The 14,733-nt window shown below is 40.5% G+C and overlaps 1 protein-coding gene across 4 annotated transcripts in view; it reads right to left on the bottom strand.

Moving 5' to 3' along the window:
- CCNY (cyclin Y) overlaps positions 1-14,733 on the bottom strand; it is a 228,300-nt gene that overhangs the window by 18,309 nt on the left and 195,258 nt on the right. For all 4 annotated transcript variants that reach the window (XM_073334456.2, XM_073334457.2, XM_073334459.2 and 1 more), the window contains 2 exons: positions 9,708-9,874; positions 2,427-2,589 (listed from right to left, as the gene is read on the bottom strand). In XM_073334456.2, coding sequence (XP_073190557.1) covers positions 2,427-2,589; positions 9,708-9,874 — 330 coding nt within the window. The remainder of the gene's footprint in view (positions 1-2,426; positions 2,590-9,707; positions 9,875-14,733) is intronic.

Genomic DNA, 14,733 nt, shown 5'->3' with positions numbered 1-14,733 from the left:
GAGTACTTGTGGCACCTAACAAATTTATTAGAGTATAAGTTACTCTGGTGCTGCCTACCTTTGCATTGTATTATAGTGATTGATACTGGCAATACCACTTTTCTTTAAAAGACAGTGACAGATTTAGTTTTTCTCAAAGGAAGAAGCTGCTTTATTTAAATCTTAGAATTGAATGAGTATGTTTCTATTTTCATGGTCAATCATTCTATCAGGGGGGTACACGTTAACTATTAACTTGCTGTCTATAATCACAGACTTTATTCCTTCTCTCAAAACGTATTAGGCAAGCTCCTCAGCTGGTGTGGCTCCATTGATTTCAGGTTACCCAACCTGCAGATCAGCTCACTGATTTAACACAATGCTCAGAATCTTGGCCATGGCTGACAAGCAAACACCACATTTAGGTCAGTGGTGCAACAATGACTTTAAGACACCTTTACTGATTCTTGGCTGGCTATATGTTGGGCTCGTCCCTGTGAATAAGTTAGAGCAGAATAAAGGCTGATGTAAATTACATAGAGACACTGGTAAACAAAGGGTCCATTATGGCAGCCAGGGACTGTCAAGCAGCAGGGAAGCCTCAGTCATGTCCCCCTTTTCCCAGTCACAGGATGTGCGCATAGTCCGAGAGCCATTACACCAGGTCTACATCACTGTGGGGCTCCCCTCCTCTGGGTTGTTGACCAGCTATACTGCCTTAGAGCTGCTTTGCACCTGCACTACAAATCAGCCCAAATACATGTATTAAGATTGCTATCTTTTTGATCTTATTCTATTTATCTTTTAAATATTTATTTTCCTCAATAGGTACAAATTAATTCTTGATCTGCTTTTAGATAAAGAGGGAATAAAAAATCATCCATAAATGCTAAGAGACAGTATGAGCTGCCTCTGTTATGCGGATGTATTTATAGTGCTTCAACTCCCTCTCTTTTATAGAGTTTATTAAGTATTTTCTTTTCTGGAGTCTGAGAGAACAGTCACAAGCTTATAGTCAAAATTAAAAAGGCTTTATCCAGACGTTTTACCTTTTGTGTGATACAGACATGGGCAACCTGTTCCAGTAAATTCTCACCTACATTTTTCTATGCAAAACTAATTTACATTAGTTCAATACATTATAGAGCTCATTATCAGAAACAGATACCTAAACATTTAACAAAGCTATCTTTTTACACATACGATTAGTATCTTGACAGTATTTTCATACTTTTGAATCACTAGCGTAAATAACTTTGTACACATTAGAGTGGCCTGTTATCTAGGGAACAGTTATATTGTCAGCTTGAGCTGGTTCGGACATTTTGACAAATTTTTCAGTGGAAACGGAAATGAAATTTTGCTAAAATATTCATGAATTCTCTCCCCACCAATTTGCAACCACTCCAATTCCCAGTCCATCTATTAATTTCTTGTGTGTCATAGATAAATCAATTAACCTTTTGTGGCTCAGTTTTCCCTTCTGAAAATAGGGACAGTAATGCCTGAATATTTCTCAGGAGCATGGAGAGTCTGAATGCAAGGAAAGCTTTGAGATCCTCAGATAAAGAACTTCCGGTGCAAAGCAGTAGTATTCTTAAGGGGAAGGGAAATTAAGACTAGTCATCAATCAATGGCAGATTTCAAATTAGCAGTAACGTATATACATTTTCATGTAATGATGTTAATGACATTTTAAAACCTAAAAAACAAAGGGTCAAGAGATACTCCTGCAAAATACTCAGCTGGTCTGATGTCCCTAAACACCATGCACATCAATGAGAATTTAGGATGCGCCACACTTCACAGGATCAGGCCCCATGACACATTCAAGTATTCTTATAAATCAGGTCCTGTAAGAACATATCATGAGGTCTGACAATTTAATAGCAAAATGAGCTTGATTCTCCTCTCGCACTAATGAGATTAAGGAGCAACCCAATTGAAATCAATGGAGTAACACTGGTGTAAGAGTAAGGAGAATGAGACAGATGTGCATGGAATGGGAATTTCCGTAAGTACTTGTCAGTATCCAGATCGTTACAAATATGTAGAATGAAACAGGTCTCATGCAACCAAAAGAATCAGTAAAAACTGGTTGTCTAACAGCTGATCTTTGACCAAAGGTCAATGTAAAATATACTGTAAAACTTGAAGGTACTTTCTGATGGTCAGTTAACATAACCACTAACATTTCACTGCATTGAAACCAGTCTACAAGAGTTGAAAAAACATTACAAAACAAGCCAAGAGGAAGCACATTCAGCCCAAAAACCTGTCCACAGAGCCACAAAAAATGAGAGCACTTGCAGAACAGCTAAGGGCAATAATACAACGTTGGGTACATGAGATTCTGATTTTTCACCAATGATAGTTTGAACAAAAAACACTCCTAGATGTCTCATCAGCTCTCAACTCTGCAATAACATGAAGGGAAACCATCTTACCTCAAGTTTATATGCCCTTTCCCTGCTGAGGGGCTCCAAAGGAAAGCTCAGGTTATTTGCTTCTGCCAGGGAACGCAAATCAAAATAATACTTGGCATAAACACTGGAGGGAACATTAATGTTGAACTGCAACAACTCAAGAAACTGGCGCTCCAGCTCATTCCTGTTAACGAGAAAATAAAAGTGAAAATATATTTTAGACTGTGTGTATAACCTCCTGCCACCATCTGAATATACTTTACATCAAACTACAACAGATTGACCCAAATATACTTCTTACTCCCAAGAGAGAATAAAACTAGTTTCAGTTTGTCACAGACATCTCTCCCAAGTGCTGGAACATCCTCTAAACCATAGTTTTTCTGAAAAAGTATTTACTCGTTTCAGCTTCCACTGTCATTTTTAAATTAATCAGGAAAAAATCAGTTCCCCATAATTCCCCGTCTTTTTTATGTATGCTTCCAATCAGACTAAATGAGGTTACTTTCCCCCATACATGTAAGCAAAATTCATACTGGGCAACAATAAAACAAGACAGCTTTGTTTACCAACATAACTGTTAGTAATAGAGACTATTGATATTCCCACACAAAATACTTCGTAAAGTCTTAGTTAAGGTTGTCTGACTGCCTATCACACACCAAAAACGAATGGAAATAAGCCAGTAAATCAGTGGTTTTCAAACTGTGGTCTGCGGACCATGTCTAAGGGTCCATGTAAGATTCTTGTTACCATAGAGCAGTGGTGTACAACATGGGGTCTGTGGACCCCTGGGGGTTTGCGGACCCCTGGGGGTTTGCAGATTTCGCCTAAGATTTCCAAAGGGGTCCGCACCTTCATTCAAAAATGTTTAGGGTTCCACAAATGAAAAAAAAAAAAAAAAAGTTGAAAACCACTGCAGTATACCATTGACGTTAAAGGATTGATGATTTTCATAAATGATATTGCACAGTTCTCCATATTGTTTGAGATGCAGGCATGCAAAGTAAACAAGGTAGGTTGTCATACTGAAAACGGCCACTACAAAATACGTTTTGGAATGTTTAAGAAAAATGAATGAGGGATCAATGTTGTACATGATTACTCTAAAGCAGGTATTACATTTTATATGGAAACTGCAGAATTAAAATCTGCACGTGTGTGTTTATTGCTGTGATACATTTAGGCTACATGTTGATTGCACAGGATCAGCGTGATATAAAGTGGGCAACAGGTGATGAAGGGAAATAGTTGAGGCCGAGAGAGGAAAATGTCACCTACAGCAGCAATGAACGACAACTAACTATTTCTCTCCTCTCACTTAATACAGAGGCTGTCACCTTGCTTCCACAATATAGCCCCACTTTCTATTCAATTCCCACATTCAGTTTTTAGACATTGATACATATCAATATTCCCATTTAAAAACTTAATGGGGGCCTAACTTTCTGACACTGCTCTAATAGCTCTCTAGTAGCACTAAAATAGTACAAGTTTTACAGAAAATCCACACTGGCATAAAATTTAACATTTGAAGAGTTTACCAGCAAAATACAAGATTTGACTTTCTCCAAGCTAAGTCTGGAGGAATAATATAGAACATGAAGCTTGTTGAGGTAGAGAGAGAGAGAGTTTGTCCATCTACTGAGGAATATACCCAACTTTGACGAAACAACACACAGCCTCAGACTTCTTTTGACTACATCTTGGCTTCCAGATTTCCAGGTAACATCAGTAGATCATCGGCAACTGACTAGCAAAACTATAGACACCTATCAAAACATACACACATTCCTCATTTGAGCTAATGTAATTTAATTTACAGTAATCTATTGTGGAGAGTTGGTAGTGCTGTACTTATGGCTACCCATCAAGTTCACCCGGAAGCTCAGACTAGCACAGAACACAGCTACATTTCTGAGTGGTGTGAGCCAATGCATTTATATACCTACAATTCAATTCTCTACATCAACTCCCTGTTTGCTTCTAGCTTCAATTCAAAGTGTTGGTATTGATCTATAAAGCCCCAAATGGTCTAGATCAGTGGTCTTCAAACTGTGGGTCACGGAATGTAAAGCACTGGGTCACGGCGGCTCTGGTCAGCACTGCCGACTGGGCCGATAAAAGTACCATCGGCCGAGCTGCCTGGCTAAGGCAGGTTAGTCCCTACCTGTTCCGACACATTACTGTTCCTGTGCTCCAGAAGTGGCCAGCAGCAGGTCTGGCACCTAGGCGGGGGGGGGCACCGGGCTCTGCACTCCCATTGGCTAGTTTGGCGGTGCCTGTTGGCGAGAACCACGTGGAGCTGCTTGCGCACTTAGGAGCTGGACCTGCTGCTGGCCGCTTCTGCGGCGCAGTATGGTCTATGGTGTCAGGACAAGCAGGAAGCCTGCCTTAGCACCCCCACTACACCGCTGACCAGGAGCCACCTGAGGTAAGCCCATGTCACAACCCATGCCCCTATCCCTTGCCCCAGCCCTGAGCCCCCCCAAACCCAGAGGCCCTTCCTGCACCCTAGAGCCCTGATCCCTCCCACACACCAACCACCTGCCCTAGCCCTGAGCCCCCCCAAACCCGGAGCCCCCTCCTGTACCCCAAACGCCTTATCCCCAGCCCCACCCCAGAGCCCTGGCCCCCTCCCACAGCCCAACCCCCTGCCCCAACCCTTATCCCCAGTCCCACCCCAGAGCCTGCACCCCCAGCCCAGAACCATGCCCCCCTCCTGCACCCCAACCCCCGGCCCCAGCCCAGAGCCCCCTCTAACCCTGAACCCCTCATTCCCAGCCCCACTTCGCAGCCCTCACCCCGCACCCCAACCCTCTGCCCCAGCCCTGAGCCCCTCCCACCCCCCAAACCCCTCATCCCCAGCTCTGTTGGGTCACGGGCATCAACAATTTTTTTCAACTGAATTGCCAGAAAAAAAAAGTTTGAAAACCACTGGTTGTCTGAAAGACACTTTAACAATTGTGATAGGGTATAGGGTGAATGTTTCGACTAACAGCTGTGTTGTGTTTGTGTGTGTTAATTTCAATATTTAAAGCCCTTGGCTGCCCAGTGTTAGGCACGGTAGAAATTCATAATACAATCCCAATTACTTGAAAAGCCTTTGGATGAATTAGCTATATACATAATCATGGAAGCTGGTTTAGCAAGCTTTGAATTCTGTGCTTAGGTGTTTGGTATTCCCCTGAACTAAGAGCTCAAAGCCTGCAGAGCCAGCTCACCCAGGATCATCGAATAGGGAGCCAGCAGGCTTCCCTGAGACTGCTGGCTTTGGAGCTCCATTCATGAGGACTACAAGAAGTTTGCAAGAACAGACCGAAGATGCTCTGCAGTACCGAGTTACACAGGAGTTCCAGGGCCTAAGGACAAAGTCCCCTGGGGAGCTCAGTCCTGCCCAGCCAATAAGCTCTGCAGGAGCAGAGCTTTGGCTAGTCCTCAGAAGACAGATAGGATTTAAGGATAATCAAGAAGGTCGGTAACATTTTTAGATCGGTGAAGTTTGACTTTAACAGCACCATCATGCATTCCATCCACCTTTTCTTTCTCTTGACACCAGAACATTATGTCCTTTCCAGTGCAGCTTCAAATTCTTCCTCTTCAAATGCACCTTTGACAAACTCAAAGTGATGCTAAAACTGACAATCTCCATCACCTTATGTATGACCCGTCTCAGGTAAATGGTCTGAAATATCATGGAACACGATCAGCCTTCATTACAGCCACTCAAAACTCTTAGGTTTCAGAGTAGCAGCCGTGTTAGTCTGTATTCGCAAAAAGAAAAGGAGTTCTTGTGGCACCTTAGAGACTAACTCATTTATTTGAGCATAAGCTTTCATGAGCTACAGCTCACTTCATCTGATGCATTCAGTGGAAAATTCAGTGAGGAGATTTATATACACACAGAACATGAAAAAATGGGTGTTATCATACACACTAAGGAAAGTGATCACTTAAGATGATCACTTAACTCTTAGCCTTTCCAATCTATGCAGGAAAAACACAGCAACTTCAAAACCATTTTTTAAAAAATGAGATATGCTCATCAGAGGCTAAGTTGCAGAAGGAGTGAAAAGAGGTCTTTACTGCAATTCTCAGAACCCAAATATCAGGAGCACGGGAACAAGACCATGCAGAGAAAGAGTAGCTTCGCGAAATCCATCATGAAAAAACTCAAAATAGCCAAGAAAACACTGCAAAAATGTACAACATGGAACAATTCTACAGAGGCGGGGTGGATCAGGTGACCTAGCACTGGTAGGTCTTTCCCATCTATACTTTGTATTCTCAAATCTTATCCTGTCTGATTTTGTTGGACTAGAAGTGGCATCAATCTTTTACTGATTATTTTTAATGGTAAAAGTTGAATTAAAAAAAATACCCAAAGCGGCATCTGCCATATTTCCCACATCAGTGCCATGTGGGTATGTGTTTTCCCCATGCCTCCTGGATGTGCGTATGACTTACCAGAACAATCAGGTTTTATTTATTTATTTTTGGCCCACGACAGTAAGCCCTCATTAGAAATGGCCAGTTAATACTGATTTAGACCAAACTTTCTTAATATTCCAGTAATGATAGGTCACATTTTATAAACCTCTTACCAGCCAGAGGGACCCCAACATGCTTAATATAAAGCACTCAGCTGAATCCTAGCATCTATCCTTTCATTTATAGATAATTTTGAGACCAGCCATAAGCCTGACAAGCCGTCAGAACTAATTGGAAACTAAACTGGGGCTGCTTGAGCAATAATCTTGGACCTTCACTGCTTTGAGGCTGTAATCTGAGATTTAAAAAAATATGCTGTCTGTATAAACATTTGTTCTCCTTTCCCCTTCTCTCACCCCCAGCCCCCAATGAAAAGCTTAGACACACCAACTATACAAAGTCTCTTTAATGGTTATGCGTCAACATGATTTAGAGCATAGACCAGACACTCATGTTACAATAATTCTCAAACGTAAAGTTAACATTCAAATGTATAAAAGCTACTATAAAAATGTCAAACAGTATATCTAATTGGGATTTTGCTTGGTTTACCAACAGTTAATTAGAAAAATTCCCATTGGGTTTTACATTTTTGGTAAGATTATGAATGCTGCACCAAAATGATCAATGGAAGAAAAAATTATATTTTTTTAAACGTCTTCTTTCTAAAGTGTTCTTTTTTGTGCTTTTTGGAGAATATTAATCATATTAATATTATTCCAGAAAAGCACAATTACCACAAAACATTACAGGAAAAATAGCCATAGTTTATGAGTTATATAATTATCAAGAACATGTAAGGAAGCAAAATTCAGGTATTAGCTTTTTGCCTCGACAGTCATCATAAATCAGTTTTTCCTTCTCTCTCTCTCTCTTTTTAATTATTTAATAGCTAGGGATCAAAAACTTCTTAAAAAACATATTCAAACTGAAAATTATTTAAAAACAGAAGCAATCTACAACAGCATGTCCTGAGGAAAGGCAGCTGAAAGCACTGAATAGAGCTCTCCCCATCCCTGGCTGTAGAGAGGGCACACAAATAAGCGTATATGAATATGTCTGATTCCCAGCAGATAGCCTCTTGCTACTGCCTACAGTTAATGGATTAGGGCCAGACTGCTAAAGGTGTAGGTGCCTAAAGATGAAGATAGGTGCCCAGTGGGATTTTCAAAAGTGCCTAGAGGCCCTGGGTTCAACTTCTGCTGACAACCAAGCAACACATTTAATTTACTGATTTTAGATTTATAAAACTCTCATTATGTTACTCTGAGCATGTATTAATTCATAGGATATAAACAATTAAACCAACAAAACATCAGCGAAAGTTCTCAATCCTATTTAAACAATCTCAGTAAACACCCCCCCTCTTTCTCTAAAGAAGCTAATCCTCTACAACCTGGCCCCTCAGGGAAAAATATATGATACGAACAGCGCCCACAGCTTTTACATCCATTCCCTAATGGAAAACCATTTTACACAAATACCTACACAGATAGTTTCATGTACAGGAGCAAACTGTAGTTTGCCCTGTGCAGGTGCACTGGTGAGCATTGGGGATGGTGCAGAGAGCACATTACCTCCTCTAGCATACCTGCGTAGGATGCAGCAGCCATGCTGAAGCAGTTGCTCTAAATACCAGAGAATTGGTTAGTATTGCCTGTGGTACAGAACACGTGGCCTGGTTCTCACGCAAACCTGAAGACCAATACTGGGGGAATACACACTGCGCTTTTAAAGAACTGTTGTTTTCTGAGTGCATTGGCCTCTTGGAGGCATTCTACCCAATTAGCACTATGCTGGCATAATGACTCCAGCCTCTACCGCTCCACTGCTATTCTCACATATACCCCAGGGCACCTCTGGTTGAACATGGTGCATGTCATGTAACTATATTATGCTTTCCAGCATCCCTACATGTTCCACAGAGGTCTACAAAAAAGTGTCTACAATACCTAACCTACCAAAATTTCACCCCCAACAATCTACTGGGAAATATAGTGCTTACAATTCCGCTTTCTTGGCTGGCCCCTCTCTTACTGCTGGACTATACCTTTTAAAAAGATTTAGTGTTATCTTTAACTGGTATTTATCCTCCTAGACAAAAAACTATAGCATCACAGTATGATGCAGAAAGAGGTTGGGGGAAAGTGGGAAAATTTCCCATTCCAAATTGTGTTTGTGATTTTTAACACCCTGCAAGCTAACGTGGGAAGACAAGGAACAAACCCACTAAAGCCAGTATTTCTGAACAGCAACGGCTGTATCGGTTGTGGGCCAGAGGCAACTAATGGACTTTGATGTAATGCAGAAAACATCATCCTGTATAACAAATCCAAAAATTGTGGACCACTGTCCACAAGCAGAATCAATAGTGGCAGTGAATATTATTTAAAAAGACACAGGTAAAGAACTGCAGGCTTATTATTCCTCTTTTTATTCAACAACAGTTTTTAAGCATCCAGGGGGCCCATTATTTGCCACTCTTGCACCAACACACATCCCAATAGTAATGTATATTTTAAAAACAGTGCTCTAACAATTCTGTTTTACTAGAACAATAAATTGCAAAACAAGTGCAGTAGACACCATTTCAAAAATGCTACAATCCCACAGAGCAATCAGCAACAGGCATAGTTGTATTTACAGTCCCAACAAATTCATCAGAATCTGTTAACATTCCATGTCTCTAGATATAGTCTGGAGTGCACTAACTTTACATAATAAAGTCTGTTAGGGAGTATAAGAAACACCAAACACATACACACAAAATTTTCGGCATCCATAGACTGAGATAAAACATATGGAACTCACATGTCCTCAACTGTGATATCTTTCAGGATCTGGCAGTAATCCACATTCCACACTGCCTGGTCGTCCCAAACTTTGGATGCCAGTAGAATTGCACCCAGTACAATTCGCTTCCAGTTTGCTGGACAAATATCTATCTCTGCGTAAGTTAACAGTCTTTCAAGATATACCTGGGAAGACATGTTATAACCAAAACTTAGTATATTCTTCTACTTAATAGAAATATTAGGGAAAAAATGTATTCTAAACAATCCGTTCCACCTATTTTAACTCAATGATCTGATCCCGTCAAGTCTGTTTTGGAAAGGAAAGAAGGATTTAATCCATTCATGCAAAACTAAATTAAAGGTTGGATCTGGTCAATCTATGTTTTGGTTATGACTTCTTTCCTTTCTGATCTTAATCTTGACATAAGAAAACAAGCAGAGTTTGCAATTGTCTTTAATGAATCCACTCATATTAATCAGCATTTGAATGTCTTGACATAACAGTGAAAAAAACAAGGGCAGGCTAACAATGCTGTGCACGGACAATTATACGACAACTTAAACCATGGGTGTAATCCTGGAGAATCAATCAAGCAATATACACTTATAAAAACAGTTACACGTTATGAAAATTACACAGAACACCTCTGTTACAGTGGTCTGCACTTAAGAAGCTTATTTGCACCTTGAGAATGATGGGATCCTAATTGTCCTACTTATATCATACTGTTTTAAATGGACTATGAATCTATATATGCCTACAGTGTCCCACACATTATAACTATGCCACTGTCACCAAGGAGAAACATCAGATACAGTCTCAGTGAAAGGATTTCATACATTTCTTCTGTTGATCAGAGATTATTTCCAAACATTCTAATAAAGACTTTGGTTATTTTTTTTACATTATATCCTTAAACACAAAAAAAATGAAAAGCAATAAACATGCTACCCAAAACAATAAGGATTTGTAGGGCATCACGGGTAATGTTAACGTCTTCAGAAAATAAGAAACTCTAGAGATTTAAGTGATACCAAGAACAGCAAGCACCTAGAAAAGTGAAGCTGGACCTCACAAGATCCTTAAATCAGCATGTGGTGAAGGAGCTGGCTGGGCTATTTAATCTTTAGCTATAATTTGCTGAGTTTGAAACCTACTCCGTTGTGTGTAAGTTTTGTGCACATCTAATTCCTAAGTGCATGACTACAAGTTTCGGTTTAAATGGAAGACACAATATTTATTATAATACTTCACGCCACATTAACTCACTAAATATTACCCTACCATTTGGGGACTGACTACCATGCACCCTGTGTGTCTGGGTAGTATTATTTCCATTCAGGTCACACTAAAGGTTTGGTCAATGGACATTACTTCAAACTGCACATAAAGCTAATACAGTGAAGCCAGAGAATTTTGACTTTTCCACTTCGTTCACTGACTTTTTGGTTAGGGATTCATTTTGAAAAGATTGAACATCTAGCCCACAGACACATGACTGGTTTTCTAACTGCCTGCTAACACCCAATTGCAAGGAAACGGGAATTCATGGAAATATCGTTGTTTTCAAATAAGCACAAAGACTGGTATTACTTCTGTAACTGCACAGACATGAAATAGGGAGAGCACCTGACCCTTATTGTGGTGAAACTTTTAATCATCTCAGATTACTGTATTTACAATTTGACATAAAAGAAATAACAATCAAAATTCAGGTTTCAGAGTAACAGCCGTGTTAGTCTGTATTCGCAAAAAGAAAAGGAGTACTTGTGGCACCTTAGAGACTAACCAATTTATTTGAGCATGAGCTTTCAATCAAAATTCAATAGTTTGTTGCTGTTTAGAAAGACAGAAAGAAGCAACTACATTTCAGCATAACATGAGGTCCTGTGATCTCAGACCTGACTAATTCATGAATTTGTATGTCTTTACTGAATCTTTTAAAAACAACACAATTATAAATAAAAATTTGTTTTTGGAGCTCTGCTCATGTAAGCACTCCCAGTGCTATATAAAAATAAATACTATAATTAAATCACATTTTAAGAGAACAACAAACACCCACTGAAAATTATACAAAAAAGGTGGCAAATCCAACACTAGGGAAGAGATGTGTCCAGAAAGGTAAAAGTGAAGAAAGAGGACTGATCTGGATGTTGAAGAAGAATAATTTCAACACTCCAGGGCCCACCAATATGACGATCAACCTGCTAAAAGCAACCTCCAGTGATGGGATCTCTGAAAAGAAGGTGGTGAAAAATGTTTCACATGTAGCCAGAGCCCAAACTACTCAATAGTGCCAATTTGAACTCCATCTGCCACTTAGTGAACTGCCAGCGTAAAGAGCATTACACAATTACAGTTGTTCATAATGCAGACTGTGAATCTGCTTACTGGTTCGAACAAGCCACAACCAACAGGAATGTCCTGTTGTGAGCTGAGTTAAACAGGAGACTGAATTTCAGGAAAATGCAAAGTAATGCATTAGGAGAAAAATAATCCAAAAACACGGACAGATATTCAGTGGGAGGGAGAAACTTATGGAAACTGTAATGCCAAAGGGGCCTAGAGCCAAACTCAGCTGTGTTGTAAAATGGGGCAACTCCACTGAAGTCACTAGAGTTACACTTGCTCTAAGTCAGCCCTGAATTTGATCCCCACTGTGATGGTGAACAACATATTAGATTTGAACCGGCAAAGAGATAGCAGGAAATTCAACTAATACCATTTTGAGCTTCCTATAGAGAGTCATATCGTATCACATCTAACAGGGAGGTAACAGTCCCTGTCTATACAGTTCTAGTTTAATCACAACCACAATATTGTATTCAGTTCTGGGCAGAAGCAGAAAAGTAATGACAAACTGGAGGGAGCTGAGAGAAGAGCAAGGAAAATGACAGAGCTGTAAGTAGGCATTTTAGCGTCTTGGGCAAGCAAGCATATTTTACCTCCCTACCATTAGTTTTTAGATGATCTGAGTTAGGATATTACAGAGTAATGATAATGCATTTTGTAGTAAGATGAGGCCCTGAAACATAAACCCTTGGTATCAGAGGCCCGGTCTGAGGCCTGAACTAAAGTAATGGTCAAGACTTCGCTAACAAAGCAAAGTTAAGCTATGAGCCAGAGGCAGGCCCTGCTCACAAAAGGTGGCATGAAGGCGGCTGCTAATTGGACGTATACACATACCTAAAGGGTATCAAGTACTAATAGGATAAACCTGTGTCAGGATGGCACCAGAACATTCCGGCACGAATACATTCCACAGAAATAATGAGGAACAGGCTGACCCATCCTAAAAGACAGGGTCAAAAAGATAGTATGATGGATAGACTTGTTGGTTCGAACCAACATGTACAAGGAGAGAGGCAGCACCCCAACAGGCAGAGGGGTTGTACCTCAATACGTCAGAAGTGATGTGTAACTTGTTTGTACCTGTGTATAAGAATGCATCCCTGAGTAGATGTCTTTGTCCGGCCTAGGGAGCAGTGGAGAGTCCTGCCACTGACTGAGCTGGGTCCATTGTCAAGGGGGCACATATTCGTAGTATGTCCTGTGGAGTCTGCGGGAAACTATTACTGTGCTTCATTTGACAATAAACCTGGCAGGGTGTCTTCATACCTTAACAGAGTCTGTGGTCATTGGGGGTTCTCTCGGGGTCTGCTGTGTAGCGATCTGTGCAGAGCCAGGGCAGCACACAGAGGGAACACACGCACGCAGCCGACCGTTATCAATATTGGACAGAGCAGAGCACCACACTTGTGACATCTGACGACATTTATTTTTGCATATTGGTACAGTACATAGACAATAAAAGCTACTGTACAATTCTTTTAGGTGCCACATTAATTGTCACACAATCCTTTAACATTCCTTTAGTATCCTCCTACATAACCTTTAAATAAACTCATTGATAGGTACTGAAAAAAAACACGGACTGAAAATAATTGTAACAAATATGGATACTGCAATGACTTAATGGCATGAAACATATTCAGAAAGACACATAATTGTATTTGTTTATAAAAAGGTGATACTGGTTTCCACCACCTCACAGTGAGATTCTGGCTAGAATAAACAGCCACCTCTCTCGATGACACGTAGGAGAATAAAAGGGACTCAAGAGTAAACAAAGAACGAATTTACCTCAGAGGTAGATTATCTAGCAACTGAATTACCAACAAAGCATCTGACTCTCTGTAAGCAGAGGCCACCCTTTCTCTGGCCTTTATAGAAGGGGTGGGAACATTGTAATATTTCTGTTTTTTACCTTTTGGATTGTGATTTTATTTTTCTAAGAAGAGTTTGCTCTTGGTACAATATTTATGGTTGGCTTATAACTGATCGTTTGCTTATCGGTACAATATTTATGGTTGGCTTATAACTGATCGTTTGCTTATCGGTACAATATTTATGGTTGGCTTATAACTGATCGTTTCTCCTCCTAAAAACCTGCCAAGCAAATTGTGATTATGCCCCTTTAAAGGTGAAGGACTATAGCAGAATGGCTTGTTTATAGAAGGCCAGTTGCGAAGTATCATTCAGTTGGGGAATCTATGTTGTGACAGCTGATCAGAGGCATGACGCATCCTGCATCTTGACAGGGAGTTAGACTAGATGACCTTTGCAGTCCCTTCTAACCCTGTGGTTCTATGACACTTGACTTCTGGCCAGGCGAGGCCCCTCTCACCTAAGTGTGGCGACAGAAGAAAGTATATGGCTGTGGTGATTGTGAAATCAGAGTATGCTGTGCTTCAGTGAGAGAAATGCCAGTACCAGGGTTATAGTGGCTAGATGGACATATTACCCAGGTGATGGCCCCGGTGTCGTAAAGACGGGTGTCAGGAATAGACTGGCTGTGTCACAGCCTAGAATGCTAAAAGTACAGGATACAGTGGACATGCTTCTTCGCCAGTGCATATCTCACCGGCAGCCCCAATCCAGATCTGTGCTTAATGTGGATTTCCCTACTGTACACTTCACCTGTACTGTAAATGTCCTGTATTTTTTATCTGTTGGGGCACAACTGAAAATTGTCCCT

The sequence above is a fragment of the Lepidochelys kempii genome, chromosome 2 (assembly GCF_965140285.1).
Source record: "Lepidochelys kempii isolate rLepKem1 chromosome 2, rLepKem1.hap1, whole genome shotgun sequence".
Taxonomy (NCBI): Eukaryota; Metazoa; Chordata; order Testudines; family Cheloniidae; genus Lepidochelys; species Lepidochelys kempii.
The sequence above is the reverse complement of the archived record's forward strand: the minus strand, read 5'-3'. Positions and strand labels throughout refer to the sequence as shown.